Source organism: Chelonia mydas, chromosome 3 (genome assembly GCF_015237465.2).
Source record: "Chelonia mydas isolate rCheMyd1 chromosome 3, rCheMyd1.pri.v2, whole genome shotgun sequence".
Taxonomy (NCBI): Eukaryota; Metazoa; Chordata; order Testudines; family Cheloniidae; genus Chelonia; species Chelonia mydas.
This window is the reverse complement of record NC_057851.1, coordinates 46,572,625-46,598,916: the sequence shown is the minus strand read 5'-3', so window position 1 is coordinate 46,598,916 and position 26,292 is coordinate 46,572,625. Positions and strand designations below refer to the sequence as shown.

At 39.3% G+C, this 26,292-nt stretch overlaps 1 protein-coding gene across 9 annotated transcripts in view; it reads right to left on the bottom strand.

The window, feature by feature from the left end:
- PRIM2 (DNA primase subunit 2) overlaps nt 1–26,292 on the bottom strand; it is a 296,493-nt gene that overhangs the window by 50,945 nt on the left and 219,256 nt on the right. For 8 of the 9 annotated variants that reach the window (XM_037894258.2, XM_037894261.2, XM_037894259.2 and 5 more), the window contains 2 exons: nt 4,255–4,381; nt 2,264–2,346 (listed from right to left, as the gene is read on the bottom strand). The exons of the other annotated variant lie outside the window; for it this stretch is intronic. In XM_037894258.2, coding sequence (XP_037750186.1) covers nt 2,264–2,346; nt 4,255–4,381 — 210 coding nt within the window. The remainder of the gene's footprint in view (nt 1–2,263; nt 2,347–4,254; nt 4,382–26,292) is intronic. 9 annotated transcript variants of the gene reach the window in all.

Sequence of the window (26,292 nt, the reverse complement as noted above, 5' to 3'; positions counted from 1 at the left end):
GAACAGTATATACCAGTGACCTGAAACATTCACATATTGCTCCATGACCTTTTATCTTTGTCCTATATATTTGAGGTTTGAGCCTATGGAAACATACTCCCATTCATATGCCTATTTCTGCACACAGCTTTGAAAGTATACCTTAACGGGTATATTTTCAAAGCTATAGAGGGGGACTTATATGAACAACTTTGATATGTTCTGTGAATTGGGAAGCTAAATCCCTGGTCACAACTCAAAGTTTACCCCAAATGTTTTTAATTTCATATTTACATTTACATCAATCATTTTACCTTCTCTGCTTTTGTCACATATCAGTGTTTCCTATTGATATTCTGAAACCGAAAATATTATTTTCTAGCTGAAATTTTATCAGACTAGTAAATAATATTGTTTCTTTAGACTGTAGCCCCCATTCCCTCCCCTGAATTCCAGCAATGGGTAGGAACTGCCTACCCAACTAGATTACACAGGGTTTTGTTTTTTTGTTTTTTAATAATTTAACTAGTCCAATAAGGGCGGTGATTTTTTTTACGTAATTAGTTAACCCCTAGTGTGGATGCAGTTATATCAGTATAAATATGTCTTATACCAGTATAGCCTATTCTTGGAAATTTACTTTTAAAATTAAAATATTACAAATATAAATAAAGTATAATAAAAACAGTATAATTGCATCCATGCTAGGGGCTTGTAGCACTTTAAATATACCAGTTTCAAACAAATACATTTAAAGTGGTACAAAAACTGTGTAGAGTCACCTTGAGAATAATACAAGTAGATTGCATTAATACAAAGAAACTATTCCCTCATCCAAGTACATAGGATGAGTAATCTCAGATGAACCATATTAACACATACTAAAGGTCCACTAAGTGGCTGCTTCCCACCAATGTCTTCAATGATCAATTGTTGGAAAAATGTCAACTGGCACCAAGATTTGAAGCACATAAAAAGAGAAGAAACTCAATGAAGGTATCACTGATAGCTGACATGTGCTTAAGACAAATAAATAATGTGTTATTTACTAGCCTAATGCCAGAAAGACATCCAGCTATTGATTTGCAACTTCTAGGGCGAGGTCTTTCATTAGGGGACATTACTTTTACCTGGATTAATAAAAATAAAAACAAAATAAAATATAGTCCTGTGAGAGAGGACCACCAGTTTGGGGCGTTCCAGAACTGGCTAAGGATATGTATGCCTACACATAAATACTATAAACTATTGCTATTTAATCTGTACACTGACTGTTTCTGCAGCAGGCATCCAAGAAACACACATCAATGGGGCTTTCAAATTTTCCTATAACTAGTTCAACTACCTGTGTATGCCAGATTCCTTACCTTTCACATTATGAGGGAAGAAAAAAATATTTTCTGTTGATTATAGCCTTAAAATGGGTTTTGGCCATCTAAAGTACATTTTTTTTAAACTTCTCTGCTGGACTTTCTCAGTTGAGCTCTGTGATCCATTTGGCTTTCTACAGCAAGGGACTTGGTTGTCCTTTTACACAACCAACTCCTGAGCCAGCCCAACAGTACAAGAATCAAAATATTCTTATTCAAAAGTACAGTGTCAAAATATTCTTATTCTTTCAACATCTCTTAGTTACATCAGGTTTGCAGCAACATTTTATTAATGCTCCCTTTTAAGAAGGTACTGAAATCTTTGTAAGGTTTTGCAGAACAGTATAACGTACTTTTATTGATTAAGGTAGTTCAGTACAATGAGTCAAATATTAAAACAAATATATGTTGGAACTAATGGATTATTAGAATTTTATATTACATAGCACAGTGACTAATGCATATCACAATTTCCATTGACTACACAGGACTGTAACTTTCCACACTTTCAGACAAGATTAAAAAACAATTCCCAAAAAAGACTAATGCTGCCATTAACTGACAGCTTCATTAAGAATCTTTAATAATAAATTGCAGTAAAATAAATTTAAAAGAGAACAGTGCTAAATCCCTCATTGTCCCCACCACAATATAAGAAATAACTAATGTTGTAAATTTATGAGCCAATAAGTTGAAAAAAAGGTATGACTCCGTTTAGCTGCAGGGTGAGAACATGATCAGCAAAAGTAATAATGCAGAAAAGCCACAACTCTGACTTAATTCTTTTACAAGAAGAGAGATGTCACCTACACTCTGACAAGCTGTACATGGCATTGCTACATGGATATTAAATGAAACGGAAAGGCAGTGCCTGATTCCTCATTAATCAGGAGTCCAAACAGAATACACCCTACCTGAGTTATCCCAGTGGGAGGAATCTTGTATGACTGCAGCTTCTGCTTCAGTAGCTCAGGATCACTGTGGCGGAATGGGCACCCTGATGGGGAAAGAAAACAAGCACACAAACAAGGCTACTTACCCAAGAGTTAGCACAATAATACACTCGAGAGACTGACTAAGCTGTTCTTAATTGTCTAACAGCTTATTAATAAAGAAGTTAATTGCCCATGTGTGCAATTGTTTTACTCTTTTTCTAAAAGATTACTCCACTGTATGGTTATCAGGGCATTACAGGCTCAAGAGTTACATAAAGCACTACAACATAAGCAGGCCAAGATTCACATTCATTGAGTGGAGAACAGTTTTAATTACAGGTTTCAGAGTAACAGCCGTGTTAGTCTGTATTCGCAAAAAGAAAAGGAGTACTTGTGGCACCTTAGAGACTAACCAATTTATTTGAGCATAAGCTTTCGTGAGCTACAGCTCACTTCATCGGATGCATACTGTGGAAAGTGTAGAAGATCTTTTTATACAAAGCATGAAAAAATACCTCCCCCCACCCCACTCTCCTGCTGGCAATAGCTTATCTAAAGTGATCACTCTCCTTACAATGTGTATGATAATCAAGTTGGGCCATTTCCAGCACAAATTCAGGTTTTCTAAGTGTGTGGGGGGGAAACAAAACAGCTATCACATTGTTACATTTAAAGTAATCTCAAATACAAAAAGTAACATTAGGCTGTGATGGACACACACAACAGATAGGAAAACTAACATAAAAGGGGACTTGATCCTTAAAAGGCACAATAGTATTTATTCCATAGTGAAAACATCTTCAAGAATCCCATCACTGAAAACAAACAAAAGAAATTCTTCTTGCACACAAAGTCAAATGAGTGACTTATTACTAGTAAGTACAGGTTGTGTGTGTAAAGCATCTAAGGGTGTGTCTACACTGCAGCGAGGAACAAGCCTCACAGCTTATGCTAGTGGGGATTGTACTAGTGCACTAAAAATAGTTGTGTGGACACTGCAGCACTGGGAAAGGCTCAGGCTAGCCACTCAAACTTGGACCCAGGGGATAGGGTAGGCTTGAGCTTGGGTGGCTAGCCCAGGCCTCTATCAGTGCAGCAACATATCCACAGTGCTATTTTAGCTTGCTAGTAGGAGCCCCACTAACACAATCTGTCTAACTGGGCTGGGAGGCTTACTTCCATCTGCAGTGTAGACATATCCTAAGAGATTGAAGAGCACAAGTCCTATTGAATTAATGTCTTTAATTCATTAGGAACTTTTGAAAGTATCCCCCGTAATGCAGTGCACTACACACACACACACGCTATCAAATAGCAGCTCAGTGGATGAAGAGTCCAAGACACCACTTATCTGCCATAGTCTTTTCAAAATAAGTTAGGATCAAGGGGTGGATAAAAGGTCTACTCTAGGAACAGAAGGTCCTCCAGAAAATGTCATGCAAGGAGAAGTGTAACATTTATGAAACTTAATGAAGAGGAGAGTTTTATGCATCATCCTATACCCAGGACTGGTCAGATTTAGAGAACTATGTAAAGTCGAGATGTTAAATTTCTTAATTAATCTTAGTTTATTAAAACAGACTGACCATGAGATTCAAAGTTGAACACTACTGCTGAAGGATTAGCCTATTAAAAACTAAATGGATGAAATATTACTGGAGTATGCTAACCAATTTTAAAGTAGAGCTGTAAGAAACATCAGTGCCTGGCTTCTAAGACACTTACAAAGTGAAGTGGGAAAAGAATAGCGAAGAGCTTAGCAGAGAGCATATTGAAGTACAGCTGAATGAATTTCTCTTGCCTGACCTAATAAGTCAAATCACCAGAAGAGTAAGAGTACTACCTTGTCAGCAATGATTGGCATAAGCTATGAACTACTAACTTCTGCCAGTAATACAACTATTCAATCAGTTCTCTTCCAGAGCTTCTGGGTTCCATGCACTGTGAACATGCCAGTTACGAATACTCACCATGATAATCCCCTTGACTTGGTGGATTGGACAGGATAATCTTCATGCAGCTGAATGGTGTATAATCAGTCCTCTTGCCTTCTTTTCCATAGTTATGGCGGATGCTGTAGGCATACCCTTTGTCAAACTGGTAAAAATATTTAAAAGCAGATTATTTGCATGTGAACTGCTCATTGTGTCAGTGATTCCAGCTACTCTACAGAATGAAATATTGGACTATGAAAATATACTTGTCAAAACCATTAAAATGGAAAAAGCTGAAACCAAGTTATTGCTTTTGAGAGAGAGAGAGATTAAATTGCATTATGACCTAAAAAGGTAAAGATTTTATTTAAATTGGAGTAATGGTATTTTACAAAAAATGAGGACTTCAAACTTTTGAACACTATGACAGAAGGCTGTGTAGCTGGTCCATGGGGCCGAGGTGATGTCTACACTGCAATTAAGTACCCACAGTTGGCCTATGTCAGCTGACTCGGGCTCGGGCTGTACAATTGTGGCACAGATGTTCGGGCTTGGGCTGGAGCCCAGGTTCTGGGACCCTACCCACTCGGAGGGTCCCAGAGCTCAGGTTCCAGCCTGAGCTCAAACATCTACACTGCAATTTTACAGCCCTGGAGCCTCAGCCCAAGTCAGATGACTCAGGCCAGCCATGGGTGTTTAATTGCTGTGTAGACATGAGTAAGCCCATGGGGCTTTAATCACTGCCTTGTTAAAGGCTGCAAGGCTCTAGCCCTTGGAACTTTGATCAGTCCAGCTGTTTGAAGTCTCTGAGTGGTTAATCACTCTGCAGTGGTGAGCTGAGGTAAGCAGGGAAGACTTGGTATAAAAGTCACTTAGTGGGTGAACTCAAGATTTGCAGACAGAGGCAGCTAGGAGAGGAGTTTCGGAGAGAGTTAGAGGGAGAGTATGAAAGGGTTTCATTTCAGATTCAGCACTATATGTGATATCAAGATGACCATCAGATGTGCCATATTCTCTTTCCTGCATGAAGACAGAAGAGATTTGCTATGCATGAAGTGCAAATTGGTGGCTGTGCTAGAAGAAAATATTCTTGAATTGAAAAGGTAAAGTGAGATGTTACTAAGAATCAGAGAAGCTGAGGAGTTAATAGACAACTAGATTCTGGAAACACCAGTACCCTGGTTCAAGGAAGAATGGAGCAGGCCACAAAGGAATTGGAGAGCGAGGAAGTCAGAGAGGAGGCCTGGCAGTTTGTAACCAGTAGAGCAGGGATAGCCAACCTGAGCCTGAGAAGGAGCGAGAATTTACCAATGTACATTGCCAAAGAGACACAGTAATACGTCAGCAGCCCCCTATCAGCTCCCCCTCCCCGGCTCCCAGCGCCTCCCACCCAGTGGCAGCCCCGCCCACCATCGCCTCCCACTCCCTCTCCATACCTCCTGATCAGCTGTTTTGTGGCATGAGGAGGCTCTGGTGGGAGGGGGAGGAGCGAGTGCACTGCAGGCTCAGGGGAGGGGGCAGGGCCTGTGCAGAGCCAGGGGTTGAGCAGTGATCACCCCCCCCCCCAACCCCCCGGCACATTGGAAAGTTGGCACCTGTAGCTCCAGCCCCGGAGTCACTGCCTATACAAGGAGCCAGATATTAACTTCTGAAGAGCCGCATGTGGCTCTGGAGCCACAGGTTGGCCACCCCTGCACTAGAGGCAAGAGGTTGTGCATTCTGCATGGTTGGAGATAGAGCAGGATAAGCAGATTGTTGGCACCAGAAAGAAGAGAAGCAGAAGGAATTCCACACAGCTGGAAATTTCAAATAGATACCAAATTCTCAACATGGAAGCTACGGAAGACATGTCTAAAGATCCAGCAGGCCCAAGGGAATAGAGAGATGCATGGGACGCATGTGGATGGCACCTTGGCCCAAACTGTAAACAAACAAACAAAAACAGAAGAAAGATGATCCTTATTGGAGATTCAATACTCGGAACACTGAAAGAACATTTCTACAAGGAACAGACAGACAATAAGAGAGCATGCTACCTTTCTGGAGCCAAGACACAAGATGTTATTCTAAAATTGGACAGGCTTCTGAAGTCTATGGGCAAGGATCATCCACTGGTGACGGCTCATATCAGCACTAATGACACTTCATTGTGGGATATCTCACAGATAATAGATGACTTCAGGGAACTCAGAAGCATACTGAAGAATAATAATGTCCAAGCAATCCTCTCTGAAATCCTTCCTGTCCCATGAACAAAAGAAGGCAGAAGATTCTGGAAGAGAATCATTGGTTAGGTAAGTTGTATAGGGTGGAGAGTTTTGGTTTTGTGGAATATTGGTCTACCTTCCATGAGGAGAGGAAGCTACATAATTTGGATGGCCTCCACCTCAGTAGGAGGAGGACCAATCTCCTTAGGAACAGGCTGCCTAGAATAGTCAGGAGGGGGTTAAACTAATAACAAAAGGAAGGGTAAAAAGAGGGAAGATGTGAGCACTCAGCACAAATATCAAGATGTTGAGAACAAAATTAATCAAGAAACCAAAAGATATAAAGAAGAGAAATTCCTGGATTGCCTATACACTAATACTAGTAGCATGGGTAACAAACAAGATGGACTGGAATTGCTCATTTTTGAGAATAAATTTGACCTAGCTGGTATTACTGAAATCTGGTATGTTAAAATAAATGATTACAACATATTTAGGAAGGATCAAGAGGGCAAAAGGAGAGCGGAAATGGCATTACCTGTTTCCTAGTCACTGATAATGCAGAAGTTAATGACCTTGAACACTTATGGATCAATGTACTAATAGGTAAAGCATAAGATTAGGGTATTTGTTGGTGTCTGTTACAGACCACGAAATCATACTAGAGAACAGGATGACTGGTTTCTTACACATCGATATATAATGTGTAGGGAAAAAACCCTGCATAATCATGGAGCACTTCAATTTGAGTGACATATGCTGGAAACCTTAGGCTTCCATTATTAAAACATCCTTGGAATTTCTAAACATTATAGATGAGAATTTCCTAACTCAAAAAGTCTTGCAACCAACATGGGTGAATCCTATATTATACTTTGTCCTAACAGATAAATAGGAAGGGATCGCAGAAGTAAAATTTAATGGTAGCGTAGTTACAAGTCTTCAGGACATGACCACATTTACAATGTGCAAGCAGAATAAAGTCCAGACCAGTAATATATATGCTTGGTGCTTTAATTGGGCCAATTTCACAAAGCTGAAAACAATTATGAGTCATATATACTGGGAGGATGAATTTAATCAGAAAAATGTGAATGATAAGAATTCCTCACTAGATGTCCCAAAAAAGACAAAATCCCACAATTGAGGAAGAATGCTGTGCTAGTTTAAAAACCAACCTGGGTCAGAGGGGAAGTGAAGGCAGCTGTAAAAATAAAAATAGAAAAACTAATATGTAGCAAATGGAAGAAAGGAGAGGCTGATAAGGAATACTGATCAGAAGTTAGGGATTGTAGAAAATTAATAAGAGAAACCAAGGGACACAAGGAAAAATATATGGCCAGCAGAGTTAAGGACAACAAAAAGGAATTTTTTAAATACATTAGGAACAAAAAGAATTCTGACACAGAATTGGTCCATTGGTAGATAGATATGGTAGAATTATAACAACAAAGCAGAAAAGGTAGAAGTGTTCAATAAATATATCTGTTCTGTATTTGGGGAAAAGCAGACAATGCAATCTCATAATGGTAATGAGAACATTATTTCCATTCCACTATCATCTTTGGAATATGTTAAACAGAAGCTACTAAAGTCAGACATTTTAAAAATCAGTAGGTCCAGATACCGTAATTTGCATCCAAGAGTTTTAAAAGAGCTGTATCGTTAATTTGATTTTCAATAAATTGTGGAGCACTGGAGGAGTTCCAGAAGGCAGGAAGAAAGCTAATGTCGTGCTAATTTTTAAAAAGCATCAATGGAATGAGCTGGGTAATTATAGGCTTGTCAGCCTGATATCAATCCCAGACATGATAATGGAGCGGCTGATAAGGGACTCGATTAATAAAGAACTAAAGGAGGGTCATGTAATTAATGCCAATCAACATGGGGTTATGGAAAATAGATCTGGTCAAACTAACCTGAAATCTGTTTTTGATGAGATTGCAAGTTTGTTTGATAAACATAATAGTGTTGATACTTAGACTTCTGTAAGGCATTTGACTTGGTACCACATGACATTTTGATTAAAAAAACTAGAATGATATACAACTAACGTGGCACACATTAAATGCATTAAAATCTGGATAAATGAAAAATCTCAAAAGAAGAGTGTAAAGAGGGATTCATCACTGAATGGATGTTTCCAATAGAGTCCCCCAAAGACTGGTTCTTGGCCTACACTATGTAACATCTTTATCAGTGACCTGGAAGAAATCATAAAATCATCACTGATAAAGTTTGCAGATGACACAAAATTGGAGGAGTGGTAAGGAAGGAAAAAGACAGGTCACTGATTCAGAGCATTTGCGATCGCTTGGTAAACTGAATGCAAGCAAACAATATGTGTTATAATATGACTAAATGTAAATGTGTACACCTGGAAACAAAGAATGTAGCCATACTTACTGGATGGGGGACTCTATTCTGGGAAGCAATGACTCTGAAAAACGTTTTGGAGGTTGTGGTGAATAATTAGCTGAACATGACCTCCCAGTGTAACATTCTGGCCAAAAGAGCTAATGCGATCCTGTGATGCATGAACAAGGGAATCTCAAAGAGGAGAGGTTATTTTACCTCTGTATTTGGCACTGGTGGAATACTGTGTCCAGTTCTGCTGTCCACAATTCCAGAGGATGTTGATAAATCAGAGATGGTTCAGAGAAGAGTCACAAGAATGGTTAAAGGATTAGCAAAAATGCCTTATTAGTGATAGACTCAAGAAACTCAATCAATCAATGTAAGCTTAACAAAGAGAAGGTTAAGGGATAACTTGATTACCGTCTACAGGTACCTACATGGAGAATAAATATTTAATTATGGCGTCTTCAATATAGTAGAGAAAGGTATAATATGATCCAGTGACTGGAAGTTGAAGTTACACAAATTCAGATAGGAAACACGGTATGATTTTTTTAATTGGTAATAGTAATTAACCATTAGTAATTTTCTAAAAGGTAACTCTAGACGTTATTTTGGGGAAGTTCTATGTGGTACAAAGGAGGTAGACTAGATGGTCCCTTAGATCCTTGGAATCTATGGGAATGGAGGAGATAGGGTCATTTGAACCATTAGTTTTCATACATTCTACAACAGTGGCCCACAGTGAAATATTTAAACAAAGATTATTCTCATTAGGAGTACACAAAGTAGCTCACACATTCCTTAATAGTGCACAATTATTTCAGAGAATTTAAGGTAAAGAGGCTTGGAAAAATATATTGAATGCCAACACATCAGAGTACCATTTTCCTGAGGTGTGCAGTTTTTGACATTTAACTGGTTAGTCAGGGTGAATCAAGGTAGGAACCTCGGAGAGCACTTTACTTTCAAGTTCACAATCTTGTATTGCTCCCGCAAGGGATACAGCTTTTGCTCATGCTCCTATTTTTTTTTCTTGTGCCTGACCCCTCTAAAGTTTATGTTGATGTTCTAAATTGAGGAGCTGAATTTTAGCAAATTCCACTTGAGTATCAATACACAGAATATAATGTTTAAGTTCATTGAAAGAGTGACTAAAGAATAATAATGAAAGATCTGTTAATAAAATTAATAAACTTGAGTGTAAATACCTCTTCAGTACACAATGCATATATGAAAAGTAACTTAGAAAAAGTAACAGCAATATAGCCTTTTGTATATGCTGTAGATTACATAAATTTGCAAACTACTGATATTGCTGTGCTATAATATATACAGCAGTCCTTAAGAACAAGTTCAAATTTTAATTTGAGAGACAGCAGTACATTTCACTTGGGAAATGAAACACTTTTCAATTCTTCCCCTACTGGAAACTAGCACCATGTAAACGAACAGCTGTATTCTCATTAAAGTTTAAATTGTTGTAATTAACTCTTTATGTAAAATTTTTTCTCTGGATTGATTTAATTAGCAATTACGTCGATTTCTGTCTACTTGTCACAAACCACTGAAAAGACTTTTTGGCAGCTACTGTATCCCCTCCCCCCCCCCGTTCCTTTCTACGTAACAAAGGCCATACTGGGTCAGACCAATGGTCCATCTAGCTCAGTACCTCTCTTCCGACAGTGGCCACACCAGTCATGATACTTTAAGATAATGGGATGCAAGAATCTAGAAAAAAAAATCACAAATCTACAACTGGTAACTTTCACAGTTGCAATTTACACTCATTTCCTGCCAATCAAAATTTATACTTGTTTGGACAATTGTTGTTATTGACAATTGTTGTTATTGACAATTCATAATATTTTACTGGCAATTCATAATATTCATACTTGAACTGCTGCAAAGTGTGCAGAACATCATGCTAAAAAACCATAAAAAAACAGATGTCTTAAACCCAATACACTAGACTTTTAAAAAAAAATGCACCCCTTCAATATCCTTCCATAATGCCATTTTGGAAAGCAACAGAATAAAGTGCATCCTGACTATACTATTCTTTGAAATGTTATAAGAAGGAGCTTCTTTAGCAAGAGTGATTACAGTGAAATGATTGTAGCTATAAACAATAATATTCAGCGGTTACTCTATATATGGGTTAGTATCTTCAAAGTCCTGAGAAAATAACTAACCAATTCTTCCTTGTGCATATGCATTAAGATACCACCTTCAGTTACATGATTGCATACTTATTTTTCCACAGGACACATGCCTCATTCTGTGCACAGAATGAATGCACATTTCATTTGCTTAAAAAATGATATCTGAACATGCAATTATACTCAAATGGACTTTTGCATGCTTCATGTTGCATTGCTCAGTTTGTCACAAAATTAATATTCCTTTTACAGTTTTGTATAGTGAAAAACTTGAGCTATACTTTTCACATTGCTCCCTTTCATGCTCATAGAAATTACTTTTAATGCATAACACATTTTATGATGAGAACAGGTGTTGCAGTAAATAGAAACAACAACTGTGTAATACTCAAATGGCTTTGGGACAGGTTAGACAGATGCATTTTTCATTGTTGCCTTGAACTCCCCAGTCCATCTGTATTCCTCTGTTGTCTTATACTTGGACTGTAAGCTCTTTGGTTCAAGGACAGTCTTTCTGTTTCGTGTTTGAACAGCCCCTTGCACTATGGGGTGCTGGTCCATGATTGGGGTACTAGGCGCTAAGGTCATAAAAATAAATAATAATATTATTGCTACCGATAGACATGGATTTTCTAGGTAAGTGTTTCACATTATTGATTAGTTACTACATCCAGAGTATTCTGACTGAAAATCAAAACTAAAGATTCAAAAGAAAAGTATTTGGAATAACCAGACTTTTATAAAAACAATTTTGAAGGAATCAGACGGTGTGTCCAAAAGGCAGAAGTTCCTTCAACCCCCAAACCTGCATCTAAACATCTTTAAATGGCTTCAGATTGTCTCTACAGGAGACTGAATAAATTGTGTCATGTATCCATGCAAACAGAATACACAGTGATAACAGAGATAATGGTGCAATTGTTAAAGTTACCATGAAGCTACTGAAGAATTTTACAACCATTACAAATATTATAATGGAAATAATATCTTACAGTATTTGCAAGAAGTCATGAGATCTTATAATAGTTATGAAATTCAACTTTGACACACTGAATGATAATTCTGGTTTTGTTTTGGGTAACATGAATAGGTGTCATGCTATTATGTCCATTCATTTTTTTTAATCCACTGAGAAGTCCACTTCTTTTAAGTATCTACCTTCTGAGAAGAATAATGGGAACAAGACAGCTATTTTCTTTATTACGCAATTGGGAGTTGGGCTATAGTAGTTTTAATAAGACATAGTATAGTTTTCTTAATCTAAAAAAACATACTTCTTAGATCAAATAAAGTCATGCTAAATTTCTTGTTTATTTTCATGCCCTGCCTTTTCAGGAAATTTGAAGTTAGGTAGCGTATCTCAATGGATGAATCAACAGTAAGTTGCACCCCATTTTCAAGTACGTAAATTAGTTTTATTATTGCTTTTATGGGAAGAGCAGCAAGAGATGGCTAGAGCAATTATGTATGTAACATGATAATGTATTCAGACAAGAGGCTTCTGTGCTCTGGAGTTATTCCATCAGTCTACCTATTGTTTGTACCCCTGGAAACTCCCATCTAAATGTCTTCAAGCCATCTTATTTTTGAATATATTTCAATGATTCCATTGCTGCCTTTAGAAGAACTTTTAATTCACCACAATTATGTCTGCAATGGAATTTCCTCCCTTCAAACGAAAAAAAAAAGCATACTTATACACTATGAGCTGAATAGCAACATTTTCATATCAGCAGTGCTGAATAGCAACATAAATACATATCAACAGTACAGATTAATTTTAAAAAAATCATTACTAACATTAAATGCACTAAATGTAATTTACACTTCTAACTGACCAATAATTTGTTTAAATTAATCTACATTCTACTTGAACTGTATCTTCTGACTGCTTGTAATATTTTTCCATATATGTTACATGGCCGACAGTAGTTCACTAATTACATTGTCACACATTCAAATTTCCTTAATAGGGTTATTTTGTCTGACTTGCAAACTGATTTTCCTTGAAAATATTCATATTCTAGTCCTGTGATGGGCTTCTACCAATTGCCACACCCATCCAAATTTCAGATGGAAATTTCTATTTGGCACCTAAACCCTGGGTTAGTAGTGTGCAACAAGGGTGACCCTGGCTTACCTCCAACAGTGGCACAAGGCTTTGGGCAGAAGTAGATGAGATAGCACCTATATTTTTTCTGTCTTACAACTTCCACTGCTTTGCTTCAGTGAAATCTCCCTGTTTCCTTTTGACTCTGCTTCTGTTTCAGCCCTTGTCTTTGGAATCTCCTCTTTTCTAACTCTGAATTGCACATAGTCCAGCCATTCTCTGCTCTCCTTCAGAGGTAGCTGTCATCTAACATTCTCCTGGAGCTGCGTCCACCTTCCTCTCTGACTTTGATGCCTGGCTGTCTCTACTGCTATCTTCATTCTCCTAGCCTTATCTTAGAAATCTTCAAACTCCAGGGTGATTGAATTGTCTGACTTTGCTGCCTTGTTTTGATTTCATTATTTTGTTTCCATTTCTGAACTAACTTTCCAACTCACCACCTTTATTAAATCTCTCGGCCTATTCATCTTGAAATATTGTCCCCTCACACACTTCTATCTGCTCAACACCTTACGTCCGTTAGTGGTGACAATTCTGCTCCCACCTCTTCCTGAATTAACCCTTCTGTGATTTTCGCTTTACATGGCACCCACAAAGTACAAGGTACTTTCCCAAATATAAGAAGCCATGGGCCTTGCCCCAAGAATGTACACCCTGAGAAGATAAAGACAAACAAAAAGTGGGTGAAATGGCTACATAGAAGAAAAGTGATCAGAAGGATTATAGGCACATCTTGTGAGTCCATTTTCTTTTGGATGTGGGATCAGTTACTGCTTTTGCTCACATTTAACATCCGACTAGAATACAAATACCTTTAAAATCAGATTAATTGAATTTACAAGTAGAACCCAATCTTAATTTACAAGTAAAACTTGCTATTGCCCCCATATCTCCTTTTTTATGTTTTAGGTAGTGAAAGTGATGCTCACTTGTCTACCTTGTTTTTCAGCATTGTCTTCCTCTTCTGTGTTGTCTACTTCTCTTCTCTTGCCCAACGTTATTTTCTATGTATTTCAAAAGTGTATATGATTCACTTGCTATAATATGGATCACATCATATCCATCCTGTTACTACAGATTCTGTACTTCTTTCCAGTTTGTGGCTTCGAGGGAAATGGGGGGGTTGGAGAGTGGAGGAGGGAGCAGAAGAGATGAGACAGGAGGAATGGATGGACTTCCCTTTGGACTTAGAAAGAAGCAATCCATCTTCCATTTTCTGTATTTCTGGTTAATCAAGGTCAACTCAATTACAGATTGCCCAGCAGAATCTATACAATAATATTAACTATTTATAGTTGTAGAATTATAGTTCACTAGGAGAAGTATTGGCTCTTTTCCCCAGCACATCTCATCCTACTTGATTTATGCTAGCTTCAGGGCATGAAGACCCTTTTATTTTTAGTTTATGTATTATCAGACATGCACAACAGGTCTAGGGCATGTTAATCTAGGGCCTTGGGTCAAAGATGTAGGACAGAGAGATTAACATTCTGGACTCAAGATCCACTATTGTGTTTAAGACTCCTTAGTTTCAGGGTCAAGAGACAAAGCATTCTGAATGTTTGAACTTATACCACAAAATGGAGCGCACACAATTTAAACAGAGCAGCTGGCCAGGCCTGTGTGGTAGGTTTGTGCTGTCCTCTTGATGAAATATTATCAAGGCCTAGTTGGAGGAGAGGCAAGAGATCAAGACGACCCAGCCCATGGGTGACTTTAAAAAATGACCAAAATAATTATAAACATATCGATTACATTGTAGTAGTCAATTTCTCTTGAGAGGCAATTTATCACATACATAGTAGGAAAAAAGCTTCCAAGAAGTGTGTGTGTGTGTGTGGCGGGGGGGAGAGAGAGGGGAGGGGAATAATTTCAAGAAGAAAGAGGTTACTTAGTCTTACAGTAACTGGAGTTCTTCATTCCTTAAATTCCCTACCAAAAGCTATAAAAAGTCTGAGACTTTCTAAAAGATTTAATTCTAGATAGACAAGGTGGGTGAAGTAATAGCTTTTATTGAAGCAACTTCTGCTGGTGAGAGAGATATAAGAACAGCCATACTAGGTCAGTCCAAAGGTCCATCTAGCCCGGTATCCGACAGTGGCCAATGCCAGGTTGTCCCAGAGGGAATGAACAGAACAGGTAATCATCAAGTGATCCATCCCCGTCACCATCTTGAACAGTTGATGAATTATTCCTTTTCTAGAGAGGTTAGCCAGATAGTTCAGTCTTTCAGCGTAGAAACTATGAAAATCTACCACCTCTCCAATTTCTCTGTGCTTGTAAGCCCAGAATCTTATAGTGTCATGAAAAGATGTTATTTTGATGAAATAACAAGTCCTATCCACGATAATGGCACAAAGAAACCTTGGGCTAAATTTTGCTCTTCAGTTACACTAGGGTAAAACTGGAGTAACTCCACTGAATTCAGCTGATATGGCATCTCGCTGTCTAGTCATAATCCTGTAAAGTTGTACTCATATTATAGCTCCATTTAACCATGAGATTCTCTAAAAAGATAAATCCCATTGCAAGTAACAGCTTTATAAAACCTAACTATAAGCTTATCATGAAATATATCAGTAAACATACCATTTAAATCTGAGTCCTAGGACTAGGTAACAATTAGGAGAGGGAATGGTTGACTTTTTAAAATAATGATTACTGCACTAAAGTGTCACTGATACCAAAATGGTAAGGACCATAACTTTAAAACATGTTGGAGACCCGATTTTAGATAAGTCAATAAAATTGCTTAAAACAATCAAACAAATCTATTATTTTTAAGATACATTGCTCACTTTCAATCTGCTTTGTGGCTATTAGCAACTTTAATGTATTCAACTAAAATACAATACTCTATCGCTCAATGTCTTTTTATTGGGTAATTTTTCTTGAAATTCATCATAATTTTATTATATCTGGATGGACACGTCCAAGATCTAGAGTCAAAACTGCAATGCCATCATATCTGAACTGCCAATATGTCTGTTAAGAGAGGGCTTGGTTTGGATCAACAAGATGGCCAAATTACTTTTCATCTTTAAAGAAGACAATTCATAAAGAGTAGTGCTAGCTAACTGTGTGCTTATTTATGAAAGCTTATGTTGTATCCACCACCTGCTCCCTATAAGAATTCCCACATTGGCAGATGGCACAGAAGAGCAATGCAGCTCAGTGGTACATATTGCCAAACTTAAAACTGATAGGTTTTCCAAAAGGTCCTTGTCCCTTATGACTTAATGCTCCTTTTCAGTGTTCAAACAAGCAGATATATACTAATGAAAAGACCTATTCGACTAAAATAGTCTCCCAAGACTGAAGACTCATCATTTGTGACATTTAAAACCAGAAAACATACTGCAGGGAATAACTCTGTACTGGTACCTGGATGGACTAAGTAACCTAACTGGCCTTTTCCATTTCCAGTGTCATTACTCTGAGATGTGGATATAGCTGTCAACAACAAGATCCCTGGAAGCTGTTAGTCTGGGATGCAAAGCGGTCCCATAGGGGAGTACCCCACTGAGTAAAGATGGTGGTCAGAACTGTGTTGTGTATTTCCCATTAGTGGTCTGTATAGAGACCTCTGCTTAGTCTGTCTGCTAGGGAGTTCTGAGTGCCCAGGAGGTATGCTGCCTATATGGTAACCTGATTTCTGATGGAATAGTTCTACAGTCTGACTGCCTCCAAACACAGGGGATGAAATCTCATTCCTCCCTGTTTGTTTATCTATACCACCATGGTGATATTATCCAATAGGATTCGCATGTGGAATGAGCATATGAGGGGAAGGAAGGCCTTGCAGGCTAGGCAGACTGCTCTGAGTTCCAGTAAGTTTATATGGAGTCTGGCTTCCTGTGGTGTCCATGTACTTTGAGCTATATGGAAATCCAAATGAGTGCCCCATCCTGTAAGGGAGGCATCCGTCAAAATGGTGGCCGTCTGTATGGGAGGGCTAAAGGGAGTCCCCACCATGACCCTTTTTGGGTTGAACCACCAAGCAAAAGAACATTCCTGAGTCAATGTGGTCCCAGGTCAGGTCGTAGGTCAAGTGGAGCCTAGCTTGTAGGCACTGCAAGTGGAGGCTGGTGAAAGGTGTCACGTAGGTACATGTGGTCATATGGCCCAAGAAGGACAGGCACCAAAACATCGTAGTTCAGGACTTGTGGGTAATGCAAGCAATCATGCTGCACATTGCGTAAAACCTTTCTGCTGGAAGGAAAGCTCCAAAATCAAGTCCAGCCTTAATCCTATGAAATTTACTGTCTGTGTGGGTGACAAAATGGACTTGTCTCAGTACCAACATAGAGCAGCCTGTCAATACAGTGCTCTGGGATATGTTTCCATAATATAGCGGTTTCCTGGTACAAACCACCAACCATCTGTCTGTACCAGGTAAGGAGACTGCCCTTCTTTCTCAAGGTCAATTTTTGTTGCGCAACAGGAATGAGGATCTAGACACTGAGAAATCCCCCCCAGTATCTGCAGAGCCAATGATGGAGCTGGTACAGTGATGGAGGCCAAGTGTTCTTAGACTAGGCACTCCATTCCTTTCATCTACTCTTGTCAGTGCAAGTCCTATGAAAGTGGAAATAATCCCTTACGGATATCCTGTATTCCCTAAAGTGGGAGACACAGGAGACTGAGTACTCTGAAGGCCAGGATGGCGTCATACCAGATGGCACTGACACGATCTATGATAGGCCTGCAGTACCAGTGGCAACATCGGGGTCTGTGCACTGTGCTGGAATAGTTATCATGGGTCTCGGAGCTGGAATTGGGATTGATGAAAGTGGTACCGGACTGCAAGTCACTGGCTCTATAACAGACTGCAATGCAGAAGCCCCAATGTGTGTACCATGTTCGAGAGCCCTGGCAGAGCACTGTCAGTCTGCATGATTGGTGAGGCTGTGTAGGCCTCCAGGATGGTTAGTACCAAAATGGGCTTTTGCCCCTCTGTGAACAGGAGCAATGGCTCCACTGCCTGTGTTGAGGAAGCAGCAGCTTTGATGGTCCTGGCACAGGAATCAGAGTCAACGTGTGCTCTGAGAGAGCCACTAGAAGCCAGAACTGGGGGATGGAGGGCCAAAGGGCACAATGACTTTCAGTAGCGGAATGGCTTGCTTCTGCAGCTGAGGAATCCCATACTGAGGACTCTGACAACATGAAAGCCACCCTTTTCTTAGGCTTCAAAAGATCAGGGTGCTTGGAGCATTTTTACCTCTTTAAGGACTATCTTCATGAGGGGAAGGACCTCTGGATGGAGTGGTCGAGTAACTCCCTCTATCTGACAGAGGCAGTTCCAATGCTGGATGAACGGTGGCCTCCAGGAGGATGTACCCAAGATGCTCTTCTCCTTCCTTTTTTAGTTCTCATTTTGAAGACCTGCAAATCTGATAATTGTACCTGACATGACTTTTACCCAAGCACTTCAAGCAGCAAGAGTGCTTGTGACACCTGGAGCAGGGCTTGAAGCCAGGCGACATCGTCATAGGCTACCCAAGTACCGGGCATAGCCCAGAGTCCACTGACTATCAACAGCTAGAACAACATAGGATAAAGAAAGAGAGAAAAAAATAGAAAAGAGGATCCATGGAAACAAAAAACAAGTACCACTAACTATTACAAACAACTATCTATAGCAGTACATTCCCAGAAGGAACGAGCCGACAAGCATCCTCCAACCATGGACAGCAAGAAGGAACTGAAGGATGGGGCGGCTCTGCCCCTTTATACCCTCCGCTCAGAACACAAAGTACACCAGGGTAAAGGCATGGCCATATCTATGAGTACTGCTAGGAAAAGCTCTGTAGCACTGATGTATGACACACACACACACACACACACACACACACACACAGAGTGTAATGGGCATATTCAACTGCTCAAAGGAGTATCTTATCTAATTAAAGTTTATCGTTATTTTTGAAGCTCTGCATAACTTTCTCTCTTCCTATTTATCTTTCCTTATCAAGCTTCATGTTGCCCCTCAACTTCATCTGCTCTGCCAATGTTCCCAACCTTGTCCCCCCACTTATCAGATTTTCACATAATCTGTATTGGCAGGGAGACTGTATTTTCCATTTATAAAATCTATTATTCTAGCTCTTCCATCTGAAGAAACTAATTTAAAGGATGACTAGAGTACCTAGAAACAGAGAGGAAGGATTGTCCAGTGGTTAAGGCACTAGTCTAGGACTTGGAGACTATTTCTGCCACAGACTTGTGTGCCTCAATTCCCCCTCTGTAAAATGGAGATAACAGTACTACCTCATGGGGTGTTGTGAGGATAAATATATTAAAGATTATGTAGTAGCCAGATACTGTGGTGATGGGGACAGAGAGGCAAAAGGCCAACAGAGAAACATAAGGAAGTTCTTTAATGCATGGACTCTTACAAACTATTCTGGTGTGGGAAATGGAGGGGTGGGTGTGTGTTTGAGACCATCCATTCTCTCTTTGTCTGAAAGATACGGTGCTAAAACTGAGAAAGATCCAGTTTTATTTTCTGTTGTAACATTAGGACCCCATAATGAAAATGTTGAGAACCACTGTTCTAGATTGATCTAGATATCCGTCTCTCTCTATAAAAGGGTGGGGCATCCACCTCTCATGAGTGTCCCCTGGCCGATGGTTCTCTCGGTGGGTCCTCAGGAACTCAGCTGTCCGGCCGAGTCGCATACACTGTCCTCCTTTCTGGGGTATACTGTCCCAAGTTCTTATCACGGCTCTAGTATGGGGCCGTAGCTCTTAGGCTTCTTCCCAGAGACACTGCCTTCTTCAACCACCCAGCCGGGGCCCAACTCGGAACCCTCAGCTGGTGTCCTTTCCAGCAGCCTTCCCTGGGCTTAGTCTGCAACCAGACCAGCAGAGCCCATCTCAGTACCCTTGTCTGGTCTGGCCAGGTTCTGTGCTCAGTCCTCCTGGCTCAGCCTGTCTGCACTGACCTTTTCATGGTCCTGCTGCTATTCTATCCAGTCAGCCAGGCACCCAGTCTTTGGTAGCCTTCCCTGGACTCAGTTCTACCTGGTGCACTCTCTGCAGTGAGCTGTCCGTGGTCCTGCAGCTTGTCTAGCTAGCCAGGCACCCGGTCCTCCTTTCCCAAGCTCCACACAGCAACTGAAGACTCTGCTCTGCTGCTTGCCTTTTATCTGGTCCTTCTGGTTGTTTTATCTGGTCCTAACTGGTTGTTCCAGCTGCTCCTCTGCAGCCACTCTAGGCTGCCTGGAGAACGTCTCGCTGTTCTATTCTGGGGCAGAGTGACGCAGGGTGGCGAGGCCTCCAGTAGGAGACCTCCTGACCTAGACCACCCTGCACACACACTTTTTAAACAAAAAATATTTTTCCACAGTTAAATGTATACATTACCCAAATCTCCCAAGCCTGCCAATTCTATTGAGCAGCGAGAATAAGCACTGCTCCTCAGCCTTGGACATCTGAAAAGGATCATGCTGCTAATTTTTGAAAATAGAAAGTTCAGAAAGCTAAACAAAGGAAAGTTAGTTTCCCATTGCTACTTCTGAACAGTTTTTAAGGAAATCCTAGGGATTCTCAGATCATTTCCAAGAAACTTTTTTTAACAATCACGGCAAATCACGCCCTAGTGGGTTGGGGCAGGCTGTTCAATAATCAGATTTGCTTGTGAGGCAACTATGTAACACATGCATCTCAACTGATTAGATGATAGTGAGGCCAACTTGCAATCCCATCAATCCCTGTGGGAGGAAGCTATATATTGGAGTCTTTCTCCCATGCAGAGAGATGGCTAACCTGGGCTCCCTGGGTAGTGGGGGAAGGTGTGTTGGAGGGGAAGGAATGTTCTTTTCTCCCCGCACAAGCTTTTAAACATGAAATGTCACAAATGGTTTTTAAAATTTCAGGGATAGTATATTTACAGATAACATTTATTTTCTTAGTAAAATAATTCACTAAGCATTGTCAACATGAAATCAGCAGAGACTACACAACATTATTTCAAAAATAACTGTTCCTCTAATGCTGAAATACTGGATCACAATAATCTAGCTTTCCCCGATCAATTTATTCAATTCAATCTTCTGAAATATAAATTTTGCATAACACACGAATAATTATACAAAATTATTGTCTGTCTCTACTCATGAGATTAGATGTTCCAGAGACATGGCAGAAAGTCACATAAATTTTGATGGAAAAAATGGCTTCCTATTTTACATAACATTCTGCATAGTATGTCACCAGACTGCGCATTTTGATACAATAAGTTGTTCCTGTGAATTGTTGAGTATGAAATATAGCCTTCATTTCCTAGCTGGTATAGCTCTATTATGCAGGACAAGAAAAACTGATATGTTTTTATGTCTATTAAACAGAAAAACAAAATGAAATAAAAAAACCCCTGTGGACTCTACTTTATTCTTTAAAATAATTTAGACTAAAGATATGCTAAATGATTCAATTCGAAACACACACTTAATAAAATAATTTAAAGAGCAATTGCACATTTCACCATGTCTACTTTTTAATATTCTTGCAAATGACATCAATGAGATTAGTGTAGTATTCGTGTGAAAGTACAATAAAGTATAAAAACAATCTTTTCTGTTTCAAAATTTGAGGCAATATAAATTAAGAAATGTAGGTCCAAAGGATTTGTATTTTTAAATCTATATTTATCTTTTTTTATCTGAAATTCGGGCACAGTCACGATTGCTTTACTACAAAACTATTCAAAACAGTACTCTGAAGACCACTGAGTATGGCTTTGTCTACACTAACAACTTACATCGATCGGTATAATTATGTCACTAAGGGTGTGGAAAATCCAAACCCGAGTGACACAGTTATACAGAACTAAGTCCTGATGTAGACAGCGCTATGTTGACAGGAGATCTTCTTCCACTGACATAGCTACCACCTGTCAGGGAGATGGAGTACCTACGTCCACCGTCAGTGTAGGTAGCGTCTTCATTGAAGCGCTACAGTGGTGCAGCTGCACTGCTGCAACATTTTAAGTGTAGAAAAGCCCAAAGTGATATTCAGCTACTTCACATTAGGTTAACATGGAGACTTAGCATTCTTGCAGACAAATCTATTACTTTTCTTAAAGATGTCATTGACTTAATAGCTCACTGCTGCTGTGATAGGCTAATAAACTAGCTAGCTCTTACATGCATGGAATCTTTCAGCAATGAAAATAAAATGTAAGTCTGACTAATGGTGCAAGACTGAAATGGGAATTTGGGGAAATTAAGGCTCTGGTGTTAGTAGTCTATTTTATACAAGCAACAAAACAAAATAAAAAACAGTATGATATGGACAGAGGAATATATGTTCACTGAAAATAAAACCAGATTAATTTTACATAGGGTCAGATCTTAGTTAGCTTTACTGCTGTAAATCTGGAAGAACTCCATTGACTTTGATTTCCTTTACTGGAGGACTTACATCAGAGTGACCAGAGATCAGAATCTGGCTCAAACAATATTCATGATTTTAGCCACTTAGCTTATTAAATATGGATTTTGGTGCCTAATTTTAGGCTCCCAACTATTAAAATTGCGATCTTTATATTATATGGTATCCAGTATAATTAAAAACAAACATCAAAATGTTAGGGCTTATTCTTCAGATATGCCAGAACTGCACTCAATGCACCTCTGCAGGGGGGATTAAGGTGGCTTTACCCCACTGCTCTTCCCCCCTGAACCTAAGAGCTGCCAAGTGCTGAAGTAGCCTACAATGTAAGTCAGAGCAATTTCCGTGATTCAACTTGCACCAACAGGTAACAGCTCCCAAGTGCCAAAACTGAAATCAGAACGTATATTTTTCACATTTAATAAAAAAAGGCTGAGAATTTTCCTGTCTCTCTCACACATACACACACACAAAATCTGTAGGAAAAAGAATCTCCATACTTCTGCACTGAGACCAAGCACGAAAAATTTCAGTTTCAAAGAAATTTACGTGAGAAAGTTAAGAGCAACTGAAAAGGGAAAGTAGGTTTAGAATGAAAGTCTCATTTTTACCAGAACTACAATCTGTTGCTGTGATCGTTCAATATTAATTTGCCAATACTATAACATCTGAATCACGTGATAGTCTCAAAGGTCTTTTCCGGGTTATTTTTTATTCAGGACAACTATACCAAAGGTAAAGTTGCATCCAAACCATAAAGAAAAATAATGAAAATAGATATAATTTCATATTTTGGTTATTTAATTTTAATCTGGGTTTAAGAAAGCAGATCAAGGATTACAACAGATTTCACAGAAGTTACCCTTGTTTTTAAATGAACTAGATTTTAATATTCTCTGTATAAATGTAATGAAAGAATAATACAGACTCTTAGGTCATTTTGTCAAAATATAAAATTGTAAATGGTTAAAAATTAGTAGTTTAAGCACATTCGGTGGCAGTATAGAGCTAGCTTACATAACTTTAGGGTGCACCAATGAGCTGATTAGTAATTTAAGCCCTGGGAAAAGAAAAGTTTCAGAGGGGAATACACAGAGGCATGACTGAGTTTAATATGCATCTACATTAGCTACAGGGCATAATTAAAACTACATCACTCCTTTAAATCTACATAATTATGTCCCAAAGACATTCTCATTAGTATCCTTTACTTTGCAGCTAAACCAGAAAAGACCTCAGGGTCTACAAGGTCAGGAAGTATTTTTTTCTAAAATTTAAAAAAATATATCCTTACAAGTAAAATGGTTCCAAAATTAAAGTGTGAGGTTTTCGATTTTAAAAAAAAAACTCTGAAACTAAATATATCTTAATTTTTGTGACAAGAAGAAAAAAGTAAAACATAAAATCCTAACATATCAAGAAGAAACAATACTCATTAAAATTACAGATTACCCTGAAAAAGATTAAAAAACCAGCAGCAGTAGTCACAGACCAAATGAACATAGCTAATTTTGGAGACACCAATTAACTAATAATCCATTAGTTTATGTTAAAAAGACTGTGCTATCCATTCAACATGATGATTTTTTTCCACCTGTCAAATAATGCATACGCTAATTTAATAGGATGGCTGAGTTATCTAGTTCAGTTCAAAAAGATTACATATCACACAAATAAATTAATGGCTTGCTCTAATTTAAAAATATATTTGAATACAGATAACCTACATTAAGTATATAACTTAATGGAAACATTTCAGAAATAATTACATATATTCTAGGTGGGCAGAGGTGTTGAAACAAGTTGACAGTGAAATACAGGAGTTGCCAGAGCAGACTAGAGTTCCACCCACTTTGGTATCTGACAGAGGCCAGTTCTAGATGCTTCAGACGAAGATGCAAGAAACTCTGAAGTAGGAAATCATGAAATAACCTACCCATGGAGGAAGCTTATTTTCAGTCAGAGATTGGTTTAAGTTCTGAAGTGTGAGGGTTTATATCCCTTTCATACTCTCTAAAAAATACTATTTACTATAACTACAGATGTTGGCATTATATGTTCACCTGCTTTCCCATACAACTGATAAACATTATACAGTACAATCAAAGCAAGAGTTTAAAGTGTGCATACTGTATCAATACTGTGTAAAACCATTTGGTCAGTGAATGTAAAGTACAAAGGAACAAACTTATGAAATGACTTCAATCTGTCTTTCCTCACAACATTAATTCAAAATTTTTCCAATTAAATTTTCCTATAAGAATCTATTAACTAAAGACTTACTCAAATTCCTTGGTCTTTTTGCCTCCAGCAACAACAAAGGACAGGACACTCCCACCAAGCACTGTATAGAGCTCTGTAGTTACATTTGCTCCTTCTTACCTCCCAATACCAACAAAAGCCAGGAGAGAGAGACACACAAGATAACCAGAAACAGTACCAACTGCTCTGTAGCCTCTGCATTATGATCATCATCATCATAATTAGGATTGCAACAGTGCTCATACATACAATATAGAAGCAAAATAGTTTCAGTGATGGGAGGGAATATGTGGTGTTAATTCCATATTTATTGTTAAATAAAAGCTCCACTCCAACCACTGTTCAATGCAACTGACCTCTTGACCTATTCCACAGTATCTAATCTCTCATTCCTAAATAAAGTCAGAAAAGGTGGCCTCCAATTCCAACTACATACTGCTAATATCCTGAACCTCTTCCAGTGAGTTTCAGATCAGGACATGGAACAGTGATGATGCTGGTGACACTGCCAGATTTCCTCTGAACCATGGACCAGGAACATACTTCTATATTCATTGCTGGGCCTCTATGCAGTCAATCCTGGAATCCTGTCATCCTTCCTCTGTGACAAAGCAGCAGTTAGCAGGATTATTCACAGTTGTCTTTAATCATACCTCTCAGAACACACCCAGATGGTAGTGATGGGCACTATAAGTCTTCTCCTTCAGAGCTTTCACCTCCACAGTCCCACAAGGATCTAATTCTCCCCTATCCTGTTCAATACCTAAATGAAGTTACTCGGAGATATCAAGCAATGCAGACTTAAATGCCAGCAACATGCAGATGACACCTATGGCAAGCATCACCAACTCAGCTCTTCCAGGTTATGGCTGAGATCAGGAACCGGAAGAAGCCAAATTCTGGAAAACTTAACTAGAGCCTGCTGGGTCAGTTCGTAGTGCAACGCGAATGTGTGGATAGACGGCCAGCTCACGGCCTGACAGATCTCTTGGATTGGCACCTGCACCAGGAAGCCTGCTGATGATGCCTGTGCCCTAGTCAAATGAGCCATCACGATGGCCGGCGGGGGCAGGTTTGCCAGCTCATAGCAGTCGCGGATGCAGGCCGTGATCCAGGACTTATGGAACAGCTTTGTTCTATCAACGTAGAAGGCGAGCGCCCATCTGACGTCCAGAGTATGTAGCCTGCACTCTTCGCACTCTTCATCTGTCACATGAGGCTTTGTACAAAGGACTTGTAAATAAATATCTTGACCAGTGTGGAACTGGGAAATGACTGACAGCACAAAAGCCGGGTACGACCATGTCCCTATAGAAAACCATATAGGGTGGCTCCAAAGTAAACACCCTGATTTTAGACACCCTACAGGCCAAAGTTATAGCGAGCAAGAAGACGACCTTCCAGGACAGAAGCAGAAGGGAACAGGAAGCCAAGGGTTCGAAGTGGTGACCCATGAGTCTGGACAGCACAAGATGCAGGTCCCAAGGGGGGACTGGGTCTTGGACATGCGGGTAAAGATGCTCCAAAACCTTCAGGAAATGTCCCATTATGGAATGGGCGAAGACCGACCCGCCTTGTA